This window comes from Marmota flaviventris, chromosome 18 (assembly GCF_047511675.1).
Source record: "Marmota flaviventris isolate mMarFla1 chromosome 18, mMarFla1.hap1, whole genome shotgun sequence".
NCBI lineage: Eukaryota > Metazoa > Chordata > Mammalia > Rodentia > Sciuridae > Marmota > Marmota flaviventris.
Genome location: NC_092515.1, coordinates 50,329,140 through 50,353,947, shown reverse-complemented (window position 1 = coordinate 50,353,947; position 24,808 = coordinate 50,329,140). Strand labels below are relative to the sequence as shown.

Here is a 24,808-nt window from a genome sequence, read left to right as displayed (position 1 = left end):
CTCACCGAGTTACTTAGGCCTGGGCTAAATTGCTGAGGTTGGCTTTGAACTCACAATCCTCTTTCCCTCAGTCTCTGAGCTGCTAGGATTACAGGCATTCACCACCATGCCCTGCCTATACTATAATTTTCTAATCAGGGTAAATCGTTTTATTGTCCTTAGTTATTTGCATTATATGATTTCAAAGGACTGTTGAGAAAGCAGCAGAATAATTCAAGTTATTCTGGCCAGGTGTGAGCACAAGTTCAGATCGATGCTACTGACTGAGATTAAGGGTGCAGGAAGTGAGGAAGCAAGGACAAAGGGTTTAGGAGACATTGGTGGGTGTGGTGGTTCATGCCAAAAAAGGACCAGGGATAGGCTCAATGCCCCTGGGTTCTATATCCAGTACCACACACACACACACAAAAAAAATAGGATTTCTGAAGGCAATAACTGCTCAAAAGTTGTATGCATAGGTAGGTAGTACTAGAAAATAGAAAAAGATCTAAATTCTCCCTTTTCTAGTACAGTGGGGAATTGCTTTCATAAGCAGCACACCCCCTACCCCCTCCCTTTTTTTTAGCTCTTTCAAGTCAAACTGAATTCTACAGGGAAACTGAGATTTTTTTTTTTTTTAACCTCCTTATGGTGAGAAATTCCAGGGGACCAACAAGTGCCACTGTTGAGCTGAAGAGTCTGGTAGTCAGAGACACTTCATCCAAACAGCAGGTTAAAATGAACAGGAGGAGAGAGGCCAGTCATTGGGAGCCAAATGCAGTCTATCTGTTTTGAGGTACTTGGGCCAACACCTCAACAATGAAATGGAAATTCCTTGTGGCCAAATTACTGTGCCTGAAAAATACATACATTTTTTTGTAATTCCATATAAATTTATTTGACCTTTATATTACCTTATGCCCTAGTTTTACTCCCATTTTAGAAAGGAAGAGACAAATGACTAGGTTGGTTGGTTGGTTTTGAGTACTGGGAATTGAACACAGGCGTGCTTTATTATTGAGCCACATTCCAGCCCTTTTTATTTTGATGGAGGATCTCACTAAGTTACTCAGGGCCTTGCTAATTATCTGAGGCTGGCCTTAACTTGGGATCCTCCTGCCTCAACCTCCTTGAGTGGCTGGGATTTCAAGGTGAGAGCATGCTTGACACAGGTAAGGAAAACAGAAGATGAGTGGCAGAAGAAGAGAGGGTTAGAGGAGGAAGAGATGAATAACCAACAGGTAGCGAGGGACTGGATGTGGCAGGCCCTTTGAAAGGATTTGGCATTTCATTTCTTTTTTTTTTTTAATTTTAATATTTATTTATTTCTTAGTTTTCGGCGGACACAACATCTTTGTTTGTATGTGGTGCTGAGGATAGAACCCGGGCCGCACGCACGCCAGGCGAGCGCGCTATCGCTTGAGCCACATCCCCAGCCCGGCATTTCATTTCAAGTGTGATGGGGATCCACTGGGAGGTTTTGAGTGAGACTGATGTGAACCCCCAAAAGAGACCCATACTATAATTGTAACATAAGCTTCTCTCCTTGTCAGCAAGATTTTTACAAAGAATGTCATCAGGATTTCTGCAGAGAGCACATTGTGATTTGAAGCCTCCTCTTTCTTGTAGATGCCAGGTTTGCAGACAAATGGTATGACAGATTGTCTCCAGAGCTTGCTGTGCAAGTTACTATCTCTATTTTCCTTGGTAAAATCTTTTGGAACCTCTGTCTGACCTAAAATATGAAACAAAAAGTAACTGCCATAGCCATCCACTGTTATGTAAACCCCCACTGAGCATAAATCTAAAAGAATTTCCAGACCTGTCCAGAGATTTTTAGGCATTAGCACCTCTGAACTGCTGCAACTTAAATAAACCTGCTTCCTGAAAATTCCTCAGGTGTCCAGAATCATCTGTCCTACATCAGGGCAGTAACACAGATTTATATTCTTAAAATCATACTATGTAAAGATAGAATGAAAATGGGCAAAGAGCAGAAGCAAGTCTTGCTCATATGAAGATGAAAAATGGTACCTTAGTTCTAACTTGCATTTCTGTCTGAGTGCAATTGCAAAGTTTTTCATACATTTCAGAGCCCCTTGGGTAGACTTTTATGCTCTACTAATTACATTTTACTAAGAGGAGTGTTTGTTGGTACAATCTGGCAATATCTTTATAAATAATGTACATATTTTGCCGGGTGCAGTGGCACATTCCTGTAATCCCAGTGACTCAGGAGGCTGAGTTCAAAGCCAGCCTCAACAAATTAGCGAGGCACTTAGCAATTCAGTTTGATCCTGTCTCTAAATAAAATACAAGAAAGGGCTGGGGATGTGGCTCAGTGGTTAAATACCCCTGGGTTTAATCCCTGGTACCAAAACAAAAATAAACATATTTTGACCTAATGCAGCTTTTTCAAGGTATTTATCATACAGATACATTTACACATGTATGAAATTAAGTACACACAAGGATATTAATGGTAATATTAATTATAACTTATTATAAATGATCTAAATGTCTATCACTAGGGAGCTGGCTATGAAAAATATAGTGCATCCATGCAATGGAATACTATACAGTAAGTGAATGAAACATGATAGGAAGGCTAGATATTATGGCTTACTAAGCCCCTTGTATTGCTTGAAAACAACTGTATTGCTTGTATGGTATTTGCCTAGCATGCATAAAACCCTGGGTTTGATCCCCAGCACTGGAAAAAAGAGACAAAGAACCCCAATATCAAACACACACCAAACCAAACAAAAACATGCTAGGCAAGCGCTCCACCACTGAGCCACAACCCCAGCCTAGATAGGGGCAGCTTTATATATACTTAGGAAACCATACTCAGATAAAGGAAAAAAGAAAAATGCAATACACTATTTATAATATGCCACCGAGTATTATCAAACGGTTTCCCAAACCTGCCCTGACAAAACTGGAGAAAAGTCAGCTGGCTTTTACAATATGGGTACAACACTTTGGACACCCTGAATGGTTTGGGTTTTAAGCCATTTGTCCAGTTCCTGAACAAAGTGGGAGCAGCCGGCTAGACTACATCAAACCCCAAACTAAAGATTTTCAGGAGCTGAAGAGAGAAACCCTGTTAGCAGTGTCCACTTTTACTGCTTTTCATCCTATGCCTACTTAATTCTATTATCTATATTCACAGATTTGCTCTAGCTGTTCTTTAGCATGCCCAGATAGCTAGTATCAACTGTGTAGCTCTAGCAGGTTAGTGGAGCCCTAGTAGCCACGGTTAATTACAATGTGCCAGACACTGTTTAAGAACTTAGATTTATTGACCTTTGAATCTTCACATCAGTTTTTTAGGATAGGTGTTAAGATTACCCCCATTGCATAGAGAAAGAAATGGAGGCAAAAAAGGTCAAGTAATTTAGCCAAGATCACACTGCTGGTTAAGTGAAAAGCCAGGATTTGAAACTGGGCAGTCTGACTTTCAGCCTGTACTTTTTTAAAAAAATATATTTTTTAGTTGTAGATGGACGCAATACCTTTATTTTATTTCTTTATATATTGTTTTATATACAATATCTTTATTTATTTATGTAGTGCTGAGGATTGAACCCAGTGCCTCCCACATGCTAGGCAAGTGCTTTACCACTGAGCCCCAGGCCCAGCCCCTTCTTTGTTTTTATGTGGTATTAAGGATGGAAACTGGTGCCTCATGCATGCTAAGCGAGAGCTCTACCACTGACCCACAATCCCAGCCCCCCCAGCTTGTACTTTTGGAGCATGACACTGTACTACAGAGCTAAGGAGTCCAAGAGAAGACCAGGCCTACCGTGATGGCATAAACTTCTGTTGCCCAGGGTTCAAGTAATTTTGATCCACTCAATATTAAATTTAGCATCAAGTTCCTACTGCAAATAGAATGTACTCTGAGGGCTGGGGGTGTGGCTCAATGGCAGAACACTTGCCTAATATGCACAAGGCCTGAATTTGACTCCAATATGCAAAATAAATAAAATGAAATGTAATTTTTTAAAAAAATGTGCCCTGAGCCAAAAACTGTCATCATCTAAAACTGAACTGAAAAAGAATCAACATGCAACAAGCAGGAGTTACACCTGCAAGAATGCTCCTCATACCAAGTACTCCTCTAAGAAAAGACAGCTTGTTTGCAAGGTGAACATGTCTTTTAGATTTTTTTTTTTTAAGAACTGGGATTGAACTTAGGGGCACTTAACCACTGAGCCACATCCCCAACCATTTGCTGGGATTACAGATGTTCGCAACCATGCTCAGAATCTTTCAGATTCTTTTAGAAATCTAGGAATTTTTTCTTATTTCATTGAGAAACCACCAATCATGAGATAAATACAATCATTTCCAGAATATAGCTTATTTAATGAGAATATAAAGTTATATAATGACAAAGCATTGGTAACTGATGAAAGATTCTGAACAAGAAGCATTCCAGGGGCTGGGGGATGTGGTTCAGAGGGAGAACACTTGCCTAGAATGTGTGAAGCCCTGGGTTAGATCCCCAGCACTGGGGGAAAAATAATATTTTAAGCATTTTTTTTTCTGTGGTGCTAGGCAAGCACTCTACCACTGAGCTATATCCCTAGTCCCTTTAGTCTTTCTTCAACATTGTTCAGGGCAAAGCACAATAACTCCTCCTGTTGGTGAGATTCTATCTTTTTTCCATTAACTCCTAGGACAGTTCCCAGCAAACTATTCAATGCTTGTTTGTGGGACCGGACTGGATAAGCACACAAGAATTGCACAGAAACAGTCACAGAGGGGCTGGGGATGTGGCTCAAGCGGTAGCGCGCTCTCTTGGCATGCGTGCGGCCCGGGTTCAATCCTTAGCACCACATACAAACAAAGATGTTGTGTCCGCTGAAAACTAAAAAATAAATATTAAAAAATTCTCTCTCTAAAAAAAAAAAAAACAGTCACAGAGCTGGGAAAAATTACACAAGACCAAAGTATCATCTCCTGTGGAGATCCTTCCTGTCCCAGGAGTCACTGAACCACGGTTATGTCCATGCTGTAAGTGAATCAATCCTCATTTTCGTTTTCTAGTTTCTTTTGACACACACTGATGGGACTCAGCCTCCCCAGGCCTGATCCTGCTGGATGAACAGTCATAAACCAAACCTGCTTAGTTGGGGGGTACAGGGAATAGGCTCTTGGGATGCCCAGAGGTGCAGCCATTTTTTTGGTGCAGCCAAAGTCTACTGACATTTCTCCAGCTTCTCTTGATTATGGTAGGAGCACTTGGAAAATGAATTGCACCTCCTTTTTAAACAAGTGGGCTCCAGGACCATGCTCTTACCTCTGTAATCCTTTTACAGGTTAGGAAGGAGATGATTGAACTTTAGGTAGAAATCCTTAAGTCTGATTTCTAGCCAGATGTTGTAGAGCGTGCCTGTAATCCAAGTGACTTAGGAGGCTGAGGCAGGAAGATCATAAGTTTCAGACCAACCTCAGAAATTTAGTGAGACCCTAAGCAAATTAGCAAGATCTTGTCTCAAAAAGTAAAAAGGGCTGGGGATGTAGCTCAGTGGTAAAGCACTCCAGGGTTAAATCCCCAGAACTGCCCCCTGCCCCTCGCCTCAAGAAATCCTTCAATAGAGAGCTAGACCAGTGAACCTAGACTTTTAGAAGTTCCAAGGGTTAAATCTCAATTTAGCCCCCAAAATTCTTGGAATCTTAGAACTAAGACCTTAAGTATCTCCCAGTAGAAATATCTCCCATTCCTTACAATTCCCCTTGACTTCATCTAACCAGGAAGAATCTGCATGGGGGCTGGGATGTAGCTTAGTGGCAAGCCCTGGGTTCAACCCCCATTTCCAAAAAAAAGAATCTGCATAGGTGATTTTCCTCTCTGCAGTGGGCTTGACTGCCGAGTGCTTTATGCTGTTCTGCATGTGCTTCCCAGGCATAGCCAGCGGAGGAGACAGAGGCCAGGGGGTAAACCACCAAGACAGAGGCTTGGTGGGTAAAGGAGGGCAGGAGGTCCTTCTTGCTACTCCTACTTTTGCAGTTCTGGGTATGGGGTGGCAAATTTAGGTGTCAGCTCTGCAGAACTAAAGTCGCCCTCTAGTGGACTGTCTCAAGAACTAGACTTGGTCAAGGATGGTCCTGCCAAGTTTTCCACTGCAGAGACTAATTGTCTCTTCTGTCCCTCCTTCTAAATTTCCCCCCAAACTTTTTATTTTTTTAACTGTTTATTATAAAAATTTGGAAAAAGGGAAAATTTAAAAATATTGAAAACCAGAGATTTATTTAAAAAAACAACTTAAAATTTGGAATATACCCTTATTTTTGTTTTACTTAATGTATGTGGGATAATTTTACATATTGTTACACTTTCTGTTTTTTGTTATGTTTGCCTAGATTCTTCTACATGGTTGTCTCAATGTATTAACTAATGCCTTATTGTTGGACATTTAAGTTGCAACTTATTATAAAACCTCTGAATTTTCACAGGATAATCCTTAGAGGTGACACTTCTTAAGGAAAAGGATGCAGAATTTGAAGGCTTTTGCTATATATTGCCAGATTTTCCTCTACCAGCAACCAAGTTCCATTTCCTTGGCATAACTACATTTTTCTTTGCCATTTTTCAAAGCAAATATGGGATCTAATTTTCCTGCTTTGTTGGACACATGAACTTGAAAAAGTTTTTACTTTTTTTTTTGCCATTGTAATCTCAAAATATTTTTTCCTTTTAAAAATATGTTTATTTTTAGTAGTTGATGAAACTTTTTACTTTATTAATTTATTTATATGTGGTACTGAGAATCAAACCCAGTGCCTCACACATGTTAGGCAAGGGCTCTACCACTAAGCCACAACCCCAACCCCTTAAAAATATTTTTATTGGGCTGGGCATGATGGTGCACACCTGAAATCTCAGGGATTCAGGAGACTGAGACAGGGGGATCACAAGTTTGAGACTAGCCTCAGCAACTTAGGGAGGCTCTAAATAACCTAGTGAGAACTTGTCTCAAAATATAAAATAAAGAGGGCTGGGAAGGTGATTCAGTGGTTGACCACCCGAGTTCAATCTCTAGTAACCCCTCCCCACCGAAATATGTACATATATGGCTGGGGATGTGACTCAATCATAGAGAATTTGCCTAGCATGTGTGAGGCCCTGGGTTCAATCTCCACAAAAAAGAAATATTTTAGTTTATGTACAATTAAAAGAATCACTCCTGTCCAGGAATCCCAGCTTCCTGGGAGGCTGACGCAGTAGGATTGTAAGTTCCAGGCCAGTCTAGGCAATCTAGTAAGACCCTGACTCAAAATAATATAAAAAGGGCTGGAGGGTATAGGTTAGTACAGGGTTGGAGGCATAGCACTTGACTAGCCCACATGAGGCCATAGGTTCAATCCCTGGTACTGCAAATAAAGCCAAAATTGTAGATTTACATACAACTATAAGAAATAGGGCTTATATACCTTTCATCAAGTTTCCACTAATAGTAACGTCTTGCAGAACTGTGGTACACTATCACAACTGGGAATTGACACAATGCATTGACTTTAGTCAGATTTCACCAGGTTTACAAGCACGTGCATATGTGTGTACTTCTAATTTTACCACATGTGTAGATACATGTAATCATAAAAAAGCTTAAAAAGATGGATTCTGGGGTGGATACAAGAATATATGGTATAAAGTAAATTTTTTAAGATGTCAATTGTAGAATCTTTGAATATGTGGATGTTCACTGTAAAAGTCTCTCAACTTTCTGTATGGTTGAAAGTTTTCATTAAAAAAAAAAAAAAAAACTTGAAGGCTGGGGATGTAACTCAGTGGTAGAGCGCTTGCCTAGTATGCATGAGGTGGCCCTGGGTTCCTTCCTCAGTACCAGAAAAAAAATGTTGAGACTGACTGAAGAAGGAAAGTTCCAGTCTTATATATGTTTAAAATATGTATTATAGATGAATAGATGTGGAATACATATATTTCAACTTTATTTCTAATCTTAGACTTGGGTAAAGTTTAGAGATATCTCAGTAAGTTGTGGTATTAAGGCAGATGATGACATTATTATTTAGAAAAATCAAGAATTTTCGAGACATATTAATAGTTAAAAATTAGAGATATAGAAGTGGGCTTGGTAGCACACACATATAATTCCAGGTACTTGGGAGACTTAGGAAGGAGGAGTACAAGCTCAAGACTAGACTTGACAACTTAGCAAGACATTGTCTCAAATCTGAAAGGGTATGGGATGTAGCTCAGTGGTAGTAGACTTGCCTAGCATGCCTGAATATCTGGTTTCAATTCCAAGTACTAGGAAAAAAAATCTGAGACATATAATAGTACTAGATACATTAAAACATGTTCTGTGGATATAAACTTTAAATGTAGTACTGAGAGGTCTTAAAGAGCTACTCTTTTGATTTTAAAATTGTTGGGAAAAATAATCAGAATGGATGAAGCATGTTGTAGTTTCCCTTCATGATAGTCTGTTCATATGGAAAGAACTTTTTCTGTTCATATGGAAAGAACACAGTCCTCATTAACCCAGGAAGGATAACTTGAGGAAGGTATTTCTTCCTGTGTTAGTGAGGACTGCTTAAGCCCAGAAAAAGATAAGTTTAAAAAGATGACTTAAAAAGTTATCCTTCTGGAAGTTGGGGTTATGGCTCAGTGGTAGAGTGCGGGGCTGGGGGTGTTGGGAGGGACCGGGGCGGAGTTTACCAGAGGGTCTCAAAAAACAAGGGCAGGGTGACAGATCGCTCCTCGGTTCAATTTCCAGTTCAACAGCTTAAGAATAATTTACTTCTAAGCAGAGAAAAGTTTATACATATAAGTATATTCATATTTATATTAACACAATAGTAAAATTCTTATTATTTAAATAGACAAGTAAAAATTGGGATTTGTGCGGCACAACGTATTTTGATGTGTGTAGACTCTGTAAAATATAATATTTTTAGGAAAGGGCCCGTGAAAATCACAACGCAACCTTCGGGCTGTGGTTTCCTTTCTTGGGTCCTGCGGCCGTGGAAGCCTGGGGGCAGCACGGGAACCTCCAGGCGCTAGGGAAGCCCCGTGGGTAAGACTTCGACTCTTCTATAGACCTTGGAGGAGTCCACTCCCCACTTTAGAGACTTCTGGGAGCCTTTTCTTTCCGCCCGAGATGCGGCTCCTCACAGGAACAGAAACTCCAGACGGCAGACTGGCCTTGGGCAGCAGCCCCGTATCCCGCCAGCACCTCAACTACCCCAAGCAACTAGACGACGCTTGGAGTCTGTGGCGGAAGAGGCGTGGCCTCTAGAAATGCGCACGCGCGCGAACGTCCAACCAGAACCTCGGGGCGGAACGCGGCCTTCCCCGCCGCGGCGGGCCCCTACTCCCGCTACCCGCCCCACGATTGGTGAGTTGGCACTCCAGGAACGGGGGTGGGCGGGGCCTCCGCCATTTCCGCCAATGAAGACGAGACAGAGGCCGGTCCAATGGTAGAAGGAGCATGGCGTGGAGACAACTGAAAGTGAGTCTGGAAATGGGACTTGGGTCGGCAAGGGAGAGTCCAGGTGGGGACTGGGGCGGCAGGACCTTGGGGGTTGCAGGCGAAGTGTGTAAAGAAGATGTCTCCGAGCGCGGGTTCTTCTGGAACGTTTGTGTGTCTCTGGGGGCACTTGCAAATCCTTGTGCATTTACCCGAGTACTTGGTCGGTGTGTGTAGGACACGTGCCACGTCTGGGCAGATGTGGATTTGACTAAATGCACGTAGGCCACTTTTCTGTTGTGCCAGCACAGGGGCTTTAGTGAACCTATGACCGCCTAGCATTTTGTACAGGATCCAAGAGGAATGAAATTAGAGTCAAATACGGTCCCCCAACCCTTTTAGGAAAAGTTTTATGGGGATCTGTGTAACGAGTTCTTAGTTGTATCACTAAGGTCTAGTATGTGATAGATGCTCAAGTATTTGCTGATTGACTTGAGAGGAGATTTACAGTCTTATGGATGAGAGGTGAAAACTCGGTCTACATTAACTTCTTGGAGCGATCTTTAAAAGGCAAATCTGATAACATCACTTCTTTGTTTAGAGAACAAAATCCAAATCTTTATTCTGATCCAGGCCGATTTGTCCTATCTCGTTTAAAGTCATGTTTTTCCTCAGTTCCAAAGAGACTTTCTCTGCTCTCACATTCCTGGGAGTTTCTCCTCTTTGCTTCCAAGAGAGCCTTTATGCTTTTCCCTCCCCTTACTGTTTCCTGGTTAACTCATCCATTCTTTGAAGATCAGCTTTAAGTCACTTCCTTAAGAAGCCTCTACTTACCTTTGGGATTTTTTTTGGGTCCTTCCATTATACTATACAGTACTTTTTTCCTTCACAGCACTTGTCATAGCTACATATTTGCACGATCATTAAGTTCACCTGTCTATTCATGAGATTGCAATTGCCACAGAGCTGGAACCAGGTCTCTTTTGTCCACCTTTGAGCTCAGATTTGTTGAATGATTCAACTAATAAAGAATGGAGTGTCTTGGCATCTGGTAGTGAGAGAAAAGAATTGTGAACCACTTTTGAGCTAGGATAGTGGTCCTCCACCCTCAAAGACCTTTTGAAGCATCCTCTGAAGCTCCTTTTATATTGCAGCCCCCTTTATAATTTTCCATTTCAGGGTAATAATCTTCCTATTTATAAGCTTAAAACATCAACAATGTACAATCTACATATGTAAATGTCAGGACATGACTCAGTTAAGTGAGAGGTCTGGTGGGGTATTTAAACTTCTTTTTTGGTGGGGGTGTACTGGGAATTGAACTCAGGGGCACTCAACCCAACCACTGAGCCACGTCCTTAGTCCTGTTTTTGTATTTTATTTAGAGACAGGGTCTCATTGAGTTGCTTAGCACCTCTCTAAATTGCTGAGGCTGGCTTTGAACTCGAAATTCTCCTGTCTCAGTCTCCCTAGCCGCTGGGATTACAGGCATGCGCCACCACACCTGGCAGGGTGTTTAAACTTCCACTCGAAAAATCAAGTTCCACAGATGTGTTGTTTTGTCAAACACCCCAAGCAAAGCACCATTTTTTGAAATGGTGACTGATTATTTTTGTAATGTTTTGTGCAAAATAGTATAGTTGTCCCTCAATTGACAAGGTAATTTTATTCCTGGAAAAGTCAATGCCTATGAAAACCATGTGGGAACTAGTTTATGTACTTCTTGGTTCAGATAATATGAGGGTTTTTTTTTGAGGGGGGGTGGTACTGGCAATTGAACTCAGGGGCACTCGTGTTATGGGCCATGTTATATAGACAATGACCAAACAGACTCCATTTTACCCTGAGACTCCATATCATGTAAAAATTGCTTCTCCCATGGGAAAGCCCCACCTCTGTACCCATTAATAGTTGCCTAGCATAGCATACTTGGCAACACAAAATGGTAATTCTTATATAATGTAAAATTGTTCTCTCTTTGGTTCCTGTTTTTCTTGGGCAGTGTACCCTGTCAGAGATTGATTGTCTAGACATTAGTAACCATTCTCTAACTTTTACTCAACAAGGTCATTTTAACCCACTTCCTTTTTGCTTGCTTGCTGCTATGCCAACCTGGAAAGTCCAGTAGGAAATACCAATGTACCCATTGCATTGTTTCGCTAACTGCTCGATTCAGTTTCTGTACCCCTGCTTGCTTGCAGCTACATCAACCTGGATGTGGTTTTTGCAGTTTTTGCCTTTAAATACTCTAAAATGTTGAATCTTGAGGCTGTTTTCTACAGAGACAACTTGGTCCTATGGGAAGCAATCCTGGCCGGTAGGAATAAAGATTCTTCAGTTTGGACAAAACTGGGACTTGATGTGTTTTCTGAACAACCTGCCCCACAACACTAGGCCTCTGAGTCACATCTTCAGCCCTATTTTATATTTTATTTTGAGAGAGTCTCATTGAGTTGCTTAGCGCCTCACTTTTGCTTACAATGGCTTTGAACTCATGATCCTCCTACTTCAGCTTCCCGAGCTGTTGGGATTATAGGCGTGTTCACTGCACCTGGCATGAAGTTTTTTTTTGATGACATGAACGTCAATATCATGTTCAAAAGTCAGTATGGACAATGTGTATCAGCCTCAAGCAAAGAAGAATGTATGATTTTACTGATTTCTACATGCTAAGTCTATTAGCATTGCTCTGTCACTGTAACCAGTAAAAATGCCCCAATATGTCCCCTAGAGGATAGTATTACAACTCTTGACTCCTGGCCTACCATCCTAAGGAAAGTCTTCAGCCAGAGTCTGTAAGCACAGTGTATATATAACTATAGAGACTGGTCTGTAAGTTGGACTGTAAATAAAGGAGATTAGTGTCAACAGATGGTGAGGGATGTTGCTTCTTGTGACATGTCATTTTGTCCTATTTGCCTAGGGGTAAAGGGATCAGGGAGGATGCTGCAGCCTGGCCTTGTTAGGATTCCTCTAATGGACTTTTTTTTTTTTTTTTTTCTCCCCAGAAGCGAGCTCTGGATGCTGTAGTCATCCTGGGGGGTGGAGGACTTCTCTGTGCCTCCTACCTGACAGCCACAGGGGATGAGCATTTCTATGCTGAATACTTGATGCCGGCTCTGCAGAGGCTGCTGGACCCAGAGTTAGCCCACAGGCTGGCTGTTCGCTTCATCTCCCTGGGGCTCCTTCCTCGAGCCACATTTCAAGACTCTGACATGCTGGTAAGTACTCTTGGAATTTCCTGTGCCTTAGATACAAGGGGGAAGCTTGAAGTCTCAGAGCCCTAGGTTAGCAGAGTAAATCTGGAACTCAATCTAAGCAATCATTTTTATCATATATCATAATTACATAATAATAGTGGTGATTATATAACTCATATGGAGCTTAATCATGTAAGGCAGTTCCCCTTTAATCCTTACAACCACTTCCTGAGGCAGGTCCTACTGTCATCTCCATGTGCAGGTCAGGAGTCTGAGGTAACAATGATTAAGTAACTTACCCAAAGCCACACAGTTAGAAAATGGCAGAACCAGGGTTCAAACCTAGAGTCTGGCTCTGGCATCCAGCCCTGTCTACTATCCTGTCTTGCTGAGGTCTTGAGTAGCTGAAATTCAGTGGCAGAATTGGGAATCCTGCTAGTCATTAAACTCTAATGTGACACAGGTATGTCTGGTCAAGCCTGTGAGGTAGGCATGGGAACACATTCTTCTGCCTCCTTCAGCCACACATAAGGGCCCCTCGGGGCACTATTACTGTGATGTTCTGGGGTTACTGCAACAAAACAGAAGATGGCGTGTTCTCACAGAATCTGTATCCTCGTGTAAGCCTTGGAAGTTTCCTTTTGAGACATTTTTTCCACCAAATAGGTGACAGCAGAATGATTTGAACATAAAAACCGAAGCAGGAAGCTTTCAGAGCTCTTTAAGAGGGAGTCACTGTTAGAGAATAAGGGGCCTTTGCTACATATCTCCTTGCTAACTTAGAGCCCTTTTCATTTTCCCAGTGTGTAATTTTGAGCAGCCGTGTCATTTTAAGGCACTGTAGGATCAGGAAGAACATTCCTTTCATTAAGCCTTCCTCATTCTTTTTTTTTTTTTTAAATTTTAATATTTTTTAGTTTTCAGCGGACACAACATCTTTGTTTGTATGTGGTGCTGAGGATCGAACCCGGGCTGCACGCATGCCAGGCAAGCGCGCTACCGCTTGAGCCACATCCCCAGCCCCAAGCCTTCCTCATTCTAAACTGCTAGTGTGAAAGCCTGGAACCAGAAATGTGGGAGTAAAAAGTGTGATGCAGGGGCTGTGGCTCAGTGGTAGAGGGCTCGCCTAGCATGTGCGAGGCCCTGGGTTCAATCCTCAGCACCACATAAAAATAAACAAATAAAATAAAGATGTTGTGTCCAACTACACATATTAAAAAATAAATATTAAAAAAAAAAGAGTGTGATGCAGAGATGGTAAAATTGGAAGGAGGTGAGCTTATACCTGGACTGGTACAGAGCCATGTCCAGTAAGCACAGCCTACAGAGCCAGCATGGCCCATGCACTGTCGATCTGCACACAACTGCGTGGTTTACACCTGCAGTAGCTCATGTAGAATTGAGTTTCCCAGCTGTTGAGATAGGGTCTCACTATGTTGTCCAGGTTGGTCTCAAACTCGTGGGTTTGAGAAGTAATCCTTCTGCCTCAGTGTCTTGAGTAGCTGGGACTCCAGGTATGTCATTATGTCTATAGTTTATAATTCCTCAGCTGACAGCCTGGTTTCTTGATCTTCTCACTCAACCTTTCTAGTTTTAGTTCTTCACCATTTCCTTAAGTCCTTGGTTCTCTTTCTCTGCCCCCGAATCCCACATCCCTTTATTTATTTATTTATTTATTTATTTATTTTTTGTTACTGAGGATTTAACCCAGGGACAGTGGCAATTTACTACTGAGCTGCATCCCCAGCCCTTTTTTATTTTGAGACAGTGTCTCACTAAGTTGCTGATGCTGACCTTGAACTTGCGAAGTCCTCCTCAGCTTCCTGAGCTGCTGGGATTATAGATGTGCACCACTATACCCGCCTTCTTGGTTCTCAATCATGGTTGTATGTTAGACTCTCCAGAGGTGCTTTATGACATACTTGGATTCTGCCGTCAAACAAGTGTAACCATAATCTCTGAGGCTGGCCTATAAGTTGCCCAGGGAGTTTATGGGGTTGAGCACCACTGTCCCTGAGGAAGGCCCTGAGTCCAGCCACACTCCTTGCCTTACAGCCCCAAAGTGCCTCACGCTCATTCTCACCTTCATCGTTGTTGTTCTCCCTGCTCAGAGACCTTTCTTACCTCCCGCTTCCAGCATCAGGTGGCCTCACCTTGGGAGTTACTTGCTCTTTCTCTCAAGTTGCTGGAGCCAGCACTGAGTTCCGCCTGGCTGAGCCCCATCCTTCCTCCAGCTCTCTGGAGACTGGGGGATGTGGCTGGGGCTGCTTATTAGCCTGGAGAGAGGGAGGCACTGGGGCTGACTTATTATACTGATATCTGGATTTTGCTGCCCAGCGTTCCCTGCAGGGTTTAGAGTAGCACAGCCTAGGGGATGACTCAGGAGTCACCCTCTCCTGCCCAAGAAGATACCAGTCTTAACCATAGGAAAAGACAGTGCCTGGGTCCTGTTCAACCTGTGGGAGAAATGCTGTTTTCTCCCCAGGATTGATAAGGTAAATAAAGCCTCATAGTTTTCAAACTCTAGCAGCCTCAGAATCACCTGAAGAGTGCTGTTGCAGATAGATTTGCTCAGCTTCACTGCCCACTGCCCCCTACTGAAGGCTTGATTCTGTAGTTCTGGGGATGTTTAATAGGCTCTCCAGGGAATTCTGATATGGGTGTTCCAGGGAGCACACTTTGAGAAACACCACTATAGCCTTGTGCAACTCTGTCTTTGTCTCTATCTTCCCAGGAAGTGAAAGTCCTGGGCCATAAATTCCGAAATCCAGTAGGAATTGCTGCGGGATTTGACAAGCATGGGGAAGCTGTGGATGGCTTGTATAAGTTGGGCTTTGGCTTTGTTGAGGTAGGAAGTGTGACTCCCAAGCCTCAGGAAGGAAACCCCAGGCCCAGAGTCTTCCGCCTGCCCGAGGACGAAGCTGTCATTAACAGGTGGGTTGCAGCCCCATGTTGATGGGTGCCTCTGCCCTGCTGAGCTCTCAGAAATGGAAAGGCTGCCTCAGTGTTTTATCTTATACATAGGATATTTTTCTGTCATTTCTGTCACTCTGTTCAGCAATCCTGCTGAGCATCTAGTGTGTGCCAGGCAGAGATCCTCACACCAGCCTTGGAAACTAGGTGTTGTATCAGTTTAACATGGCTTTACACTGAGGCTCAGAGAGCCTAATAACTTAGCTAGGGTCACAGAGATAATAATCAGGAGAGGGCTGGGGATGTGGGTCAGTGGTACAACTCTCCTGGGTTCAGTCCCCAGTAGGAGAGCTTGGTATGCCTTAGGCTCGTTGAACTTCCTGTGGTTCGTGCTTTTTTCATATTGTTACTCCAGTGCTCTTGTTCAATGAGATAGAATGAGCCCAATGTGTAATTTAAAAGATCTAGTGACCACATTAAAGCAGAAAAGAGAAATGAATGATATTAATAACATTATTGGTAATTATGATTTCATTATAAATAATATATTCTAAATATCATCATTTAAATATGTGGTCAGTACAAAAATTATTAATTAGCTATTTACCTTCTTTTACTTGTACCAATACTTCCAAAGCTAGTGTTCCTTTTGTGTCCAGTACCTCTCACTGGACCAGCCACGTGCTGAGGAGCCACGAGTGGCTAGCAGCTCTGTGTTAAGCAGCCCCACCTTCAGGAAATAGGATTATTTAGTATTCAGTACACACAGCTGCTTTTAGGAAAAGAAATCCTTCTAGATCATCCAAAACCTTTCTTCTTTCTTTTTTTTTTTTTGGTGATTTTTTTTTTATTTTAAACTTCAACAAACCCAGAAAATAAAGAAGTTCCTGCCTTTTTAAAAAAATATATATATTTTTTAGTTGTAGTTGGACACAATACCTTTCTTTCTTTATTTATTTTTAATGTGGTGCTGAGGATCAATCCTAGTGCCTTACACGTAGTAAGCGTGCACTCTCCTGCTGAGCCACAATCCCAGCCCCATAATCCTGCTTTTTGATAACAAAAGAGTTTTGGAGAACCCCCTTGGGGAGATTTTATAGGCATCTTTGGGGCTTTAATGGCCTTCTAGGAGACTGACCTATCCTATGTTTATGTCACTGGTTTTCTTGCTTTATTGTGCTTGTTTCAGGGAAATCTGGCATCTGAGATCAAGTTATTGATTTTTCTGCTATAATGCAGGCTGCGATCAGTAGCTTTAGAACTGGCCAGGCAAAATATGTTTCTGATACAGCTGCCACAGGTAACTGCAGGTCTCAGGATGACGTTACTTGGCAGAATCCTGTTGATGAGTGGGATGGGATAGGAATCCAGTGCTCTTGGCACTTGTGTTTTCAGCCTCCTTACTCTGTGTGGCACAGACAAGGAGGAAGGGATAGAGGTCAACACCCCACAGTGGAACTGAGGATTCAGGAATGAAAAAGAGATATGAAGTCCCTGCCTTCTTGGGCTGTCTAGTGGTACAGGTGATAGGGGAGGAAGACACATCTCTTGCCTTGAAGATTATAACTGGTGTGGAAACTTTAAGCATAGATGCGTATCCCATTCCAGGAGAAAGACAGGCATAAAGTGCCCTGTGAATGCCAAGGGTGAGGAATCCCTTGTGGTTGGGGACTTTATGCAAGGAGAGAGGCAGCATTTGATCCAGGCCAGGAAGGAGGAGTGATTTTAACAGGCAGAAAGGATGGGGATGTGGGGTGGTAGGAATAGTGTTTGGAGGTGGAACAGGAAGTGGAAGTGGGAGGTGGAGAGTCTGTGCTTATCAGATAGTGGCTCGGCCCTGTAGGAGTGGAGGTAGGATCCAGGCAGGGCTGGACTGCTTCCAGTGGTAGCTGACTGAGTAGCTTTTTCACACATTTTAATCTTTGCCTTTGTGTGAGTGTGTGTGCATGTGCACGTGTGTGCTTTGTGGTACTAGGGATTTAACCCAGGGCCCTCTACCTCTCAGCTATATCCCCAGCCCTATTTTTTTCTTTTTCTTTTTTTGAGACAGGGTTTCACTCAGTTGCTTAGGGCCCTTCTAAATTGCTTGAAGCTGGCTTTGAACTTGTCATCCTCCCACCTTAGCCTCCAGTTGCTTGGATTATAGGCATGTGCCACCATGCTTGTTTCCTTTGTCATTCAAAGTATTCTGGCATGTTCTCTAGGAGTCCCAGGGAGTTTAGACCTTGGAACTTTAAGAACTGATTCTGATTTTTTTTTTTCTCTTTTGATTTATAAAGTCAGTATTTAGTATATGGTAGAAGTGCCTATGGTGCTTTTTCCAAAATCTTGCCTTCTAACCTTGCTCCCTCCCCTATTGGCCTGTGTGCTACAGGTATGGATTTAATAGCCAAGGACTCTCAGTGGTGGAACACAGGTTGCGGGCCAGACAGCAGAAGCAGACCAAGCTCACAGAAGGTAAAGTGGAGGTGCATGGGAGGGCTTTCTTCACCCATTAGAGGAAGAAATGTTGGGAGCATTCCTCGGGAAATGAATACAACTGAGCAATAGGAAAAACCTGCAGGAACTCAGGCTCCTCTCCATTTTCCTGGTTCTAGTACAGCCTCCAAGATTTTAGCTCAATCTCACAGTTTATTTAGCAAAGCCTCACTGGTTCTGCTTCACAAGTGACCTTTGCTGTATCATCTAGGGGAGCCTGGAAGTGAGCCAGGCAGAACTCTCCCCCGTGCCCACCAGCGTAGCCAAGATGTGAGCAGGACTGAGTGCTGACTTTGTCTTGCCTGCTATCCTTTTGTCCTTGTATGAGTAATAATATATATTTTAGAAGAGTTAGTAGGTACAGAGCAGCCTAAAGAAGGAAAAGTAGAGTTACTCCTATTCCTCCCATTTAGGGGCAGTTAATGTGAGTGTTGGGGAAATATTCTTCAAGACTGATCTCAGAAACAATATGCACTTCTGAAGGCTGCCCTCCAGATACTGCTGCTTGTTCCCTGTGGCTCTGTGCTTTGCTGTCTCTAAGGGTGGGAGCACTTAGGGATCATAGTCCTGTGTTGTGTCATCCTGACCTTGGCTTCCCTGGCACCCTCTGGGATTGTGTGGGCTGCAGGCCAGGAGGAAGAATCTTCCTCCTTAGGTCCTTCTGGAACTTCCTGGGTCTTAGTCTCATTAGATGTCCTGGTAACATATGAGGAAACATGCATTTATTTCAGGAAGTGAGGCAGAAGATATTAAACTATTTGGCAATTTCACCTTGTGGGAGCAGGAAGTGATCGTGTTTAGAGACCCCTAGCTTTGGCAGAACCAGACCTTACTACACAACAGGTTTTCCCATTTGGGAACTTCGAAGGTTGTAATCTGACTTTCATGTTTTGTGACACTCTTCTGCCTTTTGTCTGCCTTTTCTTCATTTATACCTACAGTGCTCTGGTGCCAGGTTTATCTCCTGCTCTCCCATGCCCACCCTGTCACCCCAGCTGTTCTTGCATTCCCTGGAGCAAAGCACAATCTAGAGCCATGCTCTGTGCATCTGTGTGTGCCAGCAGCTAGGAGCCTTGAAGATGGTTTCTTGTTAGCACCATGCCAAGGAATAAAAAGTGATGGGCCCTTTGGGGAAAGGGTAGTTCTGCAATTCTCAACTCCAGAATCTTGTCATTCTGGTCAGATGACTACTAATGAAAGCCCCGGTCACTCCATAAAAGCCACACTCTCAAGACAGTTTACCTGTGTGGGAAAGCATTGAAGCTTACAAATGATCCTGGCTTGGTGGGTGCTAGATGTGGGAGGCTTGGAGACCTGCTTACATAACTGTAGTTGTAATTGGGTTCTAATCCTCACCCTCAGTCCACTCAGAAAGTTTGTTACACACATCTTATATACTTCAAGCTGATGATATAAATGTGATTGGGGTCTGAGAAGGTGACTAGCATGACTGGGTGTTGTCCTTTGGTTCTCCCTGGATGGACATGTTGTGAACTAACTTGGTGTTCTAGATCTTTTCCCAGGAATCAGATGGAAGAAGCAGCCTGTACCCTTGCTGTACCCTTGACTTTGCAGATGAGATAGTGTCTTAGGAGAAGCCAAGTGTAGACAACTCTTTCTTTCACACATAGCATGATTTTGTAAATGTATTTTTCTGGAGACCCAAAATGCAAGTCAATTGATAGTGCTGTTGATTTTTAATTATGGTAGCTGTGTCAGTGATATGCAAATTGAGGTACTTTTAAAAGTGAAAGGAGGACAGGCATGAAAATTAAGCCCAGGCCACAGGGATAATCAGGGCTGTCCTCTAATGTATGGTTGCCATAATCATAAGGGGAAGTTCCTTTCCTCAGAGAACTAAGATTATAAATTTATAACTATGCTTCTACATTTTAGGCATGATAATTGAAAATACTTTCTAGTATTTTATACTTTTTCTTTAATTTTGTTTTTGCTACACCACTGCACAGCCAATCACTTGACCCAAGACCTATGAGCATCTCTTGGTTAAAGTTGCCTCTCTGACATGCTTGTTGATGCGTATCTTCTCTCTGTTTTGTTAAATTTGTGAAGTTTTTTTTTTTTTTTTTTTGGTGCTGGGGATTAAACCCAGGGCCTCATGCATGTTAATCATATGCTCTACCACTGAATTACGCCTTCAGACCTTTTTTTTTAGCATTAGTATTTGCACTCCTAATTTCTGTATTTTCCATTTAAATTTTAAAAATAAAAAGGGCAGAATGCAGTGAAACATCCTTGTAGTTGCCCAGCCTTTCCTGTACAAAGATGTGTGCTCTTTTGAGGTCAGCAGGCAGCAGCAACCTGTAGCAGTTAGGGCATTTGTCCCCTGGTGTAGGAAAGTTCAGGTTTGGAAGCTGTTCACAGGCTATGGAGTCAAGGATGGTCTCAGAATGTTGCACGGGAGACGGAACCTTGACTGGTGATATTTACAGATGGGCTGCCACTGGGAATAAACCTGGGGAAGAATAAAATGTCGGTGGATGCTGCTGCAGACTATGCAGAGGGGGTTCAGGTCCTGGGCCCTTTGGCCGACTACCTGGTAGTGAACGTGTCCAGTCCCAACACACCTGGGCTGCGGAGCCTTCAGGGAAAGGCCGAGCTGCGCTGCCTGCTGACCAAGGTGGGCCATTGCATCTCTTCTCCAAGTCCCATTCCACTAGCCTGTCCTCCTTATGCCTCTCCTTTGTCCTGGGCAAAGCTTTAGCATCTTCAATGAGAAGCTGTCCTTCGCACCTGGACCAGTTAAGAGCCCTTGCTGGACCTGAAAGCACTCTCTGATTCCTTAACACAATACCAATTGTGTGTAATAATGAATGTTCAGTTGTCTGTGCTGCTGTTAAACCATATGGTCCATAAGAGCAGGAACATGTCTCTCTGGTTCATCATTTAATCCCTTGCACCTAGCACGGTGCATGAATTGACTTTTATCACACATGCTTGTGAAGTATTCCTTGTCATTTTTTTTGGAACAAAAGTCAAAACCCTTAAGATATTAGCTGATGCAGTGGGGATCTCTTGATTCAAAATAGTTGAACCAGATCTATCTTGGTGGGGTCGTTTCAGGAAACAGTAGGTTTTCTGAAGAGGAGAAATTGCTCCTGCTTTAGTTTGAAGCTTGTGTGAAAACATTGACTGGCACCGCAGGTTGCGGTTGTAACTCCGGGCTGTGGTTCCTGTCTCTGGCCTGTGCTTCCCTAGGTGCTGCAGGAGAGGGATGCCTTGAAGGGAGTGCAGAAGCCGGCAGTACTGGTGAAGATTGCCCCTGACCTCACGGCTCAGGACAAGGAGGATATTGCCAGTGTGGCAAGAGAGGTTTGAGTTGGGCCAAGCCTGGGGGTGCCTCTCATTGTTGTTAGAAGCCTTTTGGTCCACTGGGATATCCCAGAATGGCATGATTTGTGACTTATTCTCTATGATATTGGAGGCTTGTTGGGTGTTTGTCATCATGTAACTCATGGTAAAGAGGGCATGTTCAAATAATTGTTTGAATGTGTCTTTTTCTCATGCCTCTTCCTTCCTCTTTGCTTATCTTCATCCAGCAAGGGCCTTATGGCTTGTGCTTGCATCTCTGACCAGTGTCAGTTGGGACAGGAGTATTGTTTGCCTTGTCCTCTCTGCTGGGTCTGAACACCAGGCCTCTATGGTGTAGGGGAGTAGTGAAAACAGACTGAGCTCAGCAATCCTGGGTTCAGATCCTGGTCCCACCACCCACTACCCAGGGCCTCAGACAATGCACTGTAAGCAGGTTGTTCTGAGGATTAACCCTGTTCTAGTGGAATGTTGTGGGTTGTCAGATGCGATGATGGCTGCTGTGTCACACTGAGGCTCATTCTGATACTTGTTCACCACAGGAAGTGGAGTGAGGCCCATGTAGCTCTTGCTTCCAGGGCTGTGAGTGTAGGCCCTGGCTGATGGCTGCCTCAGACCTCTAGAGAAGCTTCTCTGAGTTCCTCAGAGCCATGATTCAAAAGACTCTTTCTTTGTCTCTCACTACAGTTGGGCATCGATGGGTTGATTATCACGAACACCACAGTGAGTCGCCCTGCTAGCCTCCAGGGTGCTCTGCGCTCTGAGACAGGAGGGCTGAGTGGGAAGCCCCTCCGTGATTTATCAACTCAGACCATCCGGGAGATGTATGCGCTCACCCAAGGCAAGGCTTCTGCTATCTGTCTGCTGCTGTGTGTGTGGCCCACGCCTCTGGTTGTGACTGTTCCCTCATCTGTTGTGTTTGCTGGGTGGGGACTTTGGGGCTGAAGCCAGACTGAGGTCCTGGTTCTCACATCCTTCTTCACAGTGTTGCCATGTTCTTCTCTGCAGGCAGAATTCCCATAATTGGGGTCGGTGGTGTCAGCAGTGGGCAGGATGCGCTGGAGAAGATCCAGGCTGGTGCCTCCCTGGTGCAGCTGTACACGGCCCTCATCTACCAGGGGCCACCTGTGGTGGGCAGAGTTAAGCGGGAGCTGGAGGCCCTCTTGAAGTGAGTGTGGCCATGTGTGGCTGGAAATGAGAAGTCACTCAGAGTTAATTCAGAATGACCCAAATCAAAGGGTGTTATTGCCAGGCACAGTGATGTACACCTGTGATCCCATCAGCTCAGGAAGCTGAGGCAGAAGGATCACGAATTCAAAGCCAGCTTCAGCAACTTAGTGGGGCCCTAAGCAACTCGTTGAGACCCTGTCTCTAAATAAAATATAAAAAAATGGTTGGGGGCGCTGGGGCTGTAGCTCAGTGGCAGAGCACTTGCCTACCACCTGTGAGGACTGGGTTCGATCCTTAGCACCACATAAAAATGAACAAATAAAATAAAGGCATACTGTCCATCTACAACTAAAAAAATAAAAAAGAAAAAAAAATGGTTGGGGATATGGCTCAGTGGTGAAGTGTCCCTGGGTTCACTCCCTGGTACCAAAAAAAAAAAAAAAAAAAAAATCAAAGGGGTATTATTCATCCATTCATTGTTCACAGAGAAAGGATTTGAGGGATATACTGAACATAGGGGAAAATGACTTAATTACTTCTTTGACAAAGACTGTGCCAGGGGAGTTTAGGAGTAAGTCTAAGGCAGGGTTGGCCAATTATTCAGGCCTGAGGAATCTTGGTAGAATTAAGCTGTTTTTAAAGTTACATTGGCTCAATGGCAGGGAGCTGTTGGTACGTGAAGTTGATTCCCTTCCTGCTCTGAAGGCTTGGGTGGAGATATCTCCAGGTTCCTGGTTGTGAAGGTAGTGAAGAGGGCATGAGATGTGCCTGGGATGGGATGGTTGTTCAGGAGAGAGAAGTGTGCTTGGGTGAACGCGGGCTTCTTCTGAGAGCAGGGCCTGTCCTTCACCTTTGCTGAAATTGCTTTGTTTCCTCACTTTCCAGAGAACAGGGTTTTAGCCGAGTCACAGATGCCATTGGAGCAGATCATCGGAGGTGAGGATGTTTGACAGAAGTCCATGACTGGATCATGTGAAGAAGGACTCTAAAGCCATGTCTCCCAAACCATAGCTTAGCAGGACTGTAACAGCCAATCATAAGGGGGTCACCAGAGTCAATGGAGACTTTTTTCAATTGGTTGCTCAAACATAAACTTATAGTTGTGCTTCTTTCTGGATCCAAATCCCAGGATCCTTCAATTTGTAAGGATATTGAATATTTTGGGGGGAAATCATGGAAAAGATAAAGTAATTTAAATCCTGGCTTTGAACATATCCTCTTTCTGTAGAGCCAGGGCTTTGTCCGGTGTTGCAGGTCTTTCCAGGCCGTACTCCCTGGATCTGCTGTGGGCTTCCCAGGACCATGACTTTCATTTTGTCACTGTTTTTATTTATCTTAAAATTTTTACTTTATTTTGAAGCTATTTCAAACAGACAAAAGTTGTAAGAATGGGACTGGCCGTTGTGGCTCAGTGGTAGAGCGCTTGCCTAGCATGTGTGAGGTACTGGGTTCAATCCTCAGCACTACATAAAATAAATAAATGAATGAATGAATAAATAAATAAAGTTGTTATGCTCAACTGCAACTAAAAATGTTAAAAAAAAAAAAAAGTTGCAAGTATGGTGCAGTGATGCTGGTTGTGGTGGTGCATGCCTGTAATCCCAGTGGCTCGGGAGGCTGAGGCAAGAGGATCCCCACAAATTCAAAGCCAGCCTCAGCAACTTAGGTCTTAAGCAACTCAGTGAGATTCTGTCTCTAAATAAAATACAAAAAAGGGCTGGGGAAGCCAGGTGTGGTGGCACACCTGTAATCTGAGCAGTTCAGAAGGCTGAGACAGGAGGAGTTTGAAGCCAGCCTCAGCAAAAACAAGGTGCTAAGCAACTTAGGGAGACCTTGTCTCTAAATGAAATACAAAATAGGGCTGGGGATGTGGCTTAATGGTTGAGTGCCCCTGAGTTCAATCCCTGGTACCTTAAAAAAAGTGCTGGGGATATGCCCAGTGGTCCAGTGCCCTGAGTTCAATCCCCAGTACCTAAAAAAAAAAAAAAAAAAAGGTGGGAGAGCGCTGGGATGCTCAGTGGTAGAGTGCCCCTGAGTTCAATCCCTGGTATGCAAAAGAAAGAAAGAAAGACACTGCCTCCAAATAAGGTCAGATTTTGAGGTACTGGGGGGTTAACTTCAACATATTAATTTTGAGGGGATCCAGTGCAATCCATAAGAGGAAATGTGCTTGCTCTTCCTCATTTCACTTATTTATTTATTTATTTATTAGTACTGAGGATTAAACTCGGGCACTCGACCACTGAGCCACATCCCAACTCTACTTTGTATTTTATTTAGGGACAGGGT

At 43.4% G+C, this 24,808-nt stretch overlaps 1 protein-coding gene across 1 annotated transcript; it reads left to right on the top strand.

Annotated features, from left to right (window-relative positions):
- The first annotated feature begins 9,378 nt into the window (after positions 1–9,378).
- Positions 9,379–24,038, top strand: Dhodh (dihydroorotate dehydrogenase (quinone)). Its single transcript, XM_027933198.2, has 9 exons — positions 9,379–9,470; positions 12,437–12,649; positions 15,363–15,562; positions 17,916–17,998; positions 20,473–20,660; positions 21,239–21,352; positions 22,037–22,190; positions 22,358–22,517; positions 23,405–24,038. Exons 1-9 carry the CDS (start codon positions 9,450–9,452, stop codon positions 23,457–23,459), a joined length of 1,188 nt encoding a protein of 395 aa, XP_027788999.2. The 5' UTR covers positions 9,379–9,449; the 3' UTR covers positions 23,460–24,038.
- Positions 24,039–24,808: the final 770 nt, after the last annotated feature.

Excerpts from the sequence above, each read along its gene's own strand:
- Dhodh (XM_027933198.2), top strand. The coding sequence starts at position 9,450 with ATGGCGTGGAGACAACTGAAA. Across the intron at positions 15,563-17,915 it reads GACGAAGCTGTCATTAACAG|GTATGGATTTAATAGCCAAG; the intron begins GTGGGTTGCAGC and ends TGTGTGCTACAG. Across the intron at positions 20,661-21,238 it reads TGCGCTGCCTGCTGACCAAG|GTGCTGCAGGAGAGGGATGC; the intron begins GTGGGCCATTGC and ends GTGCTTCCCTAG.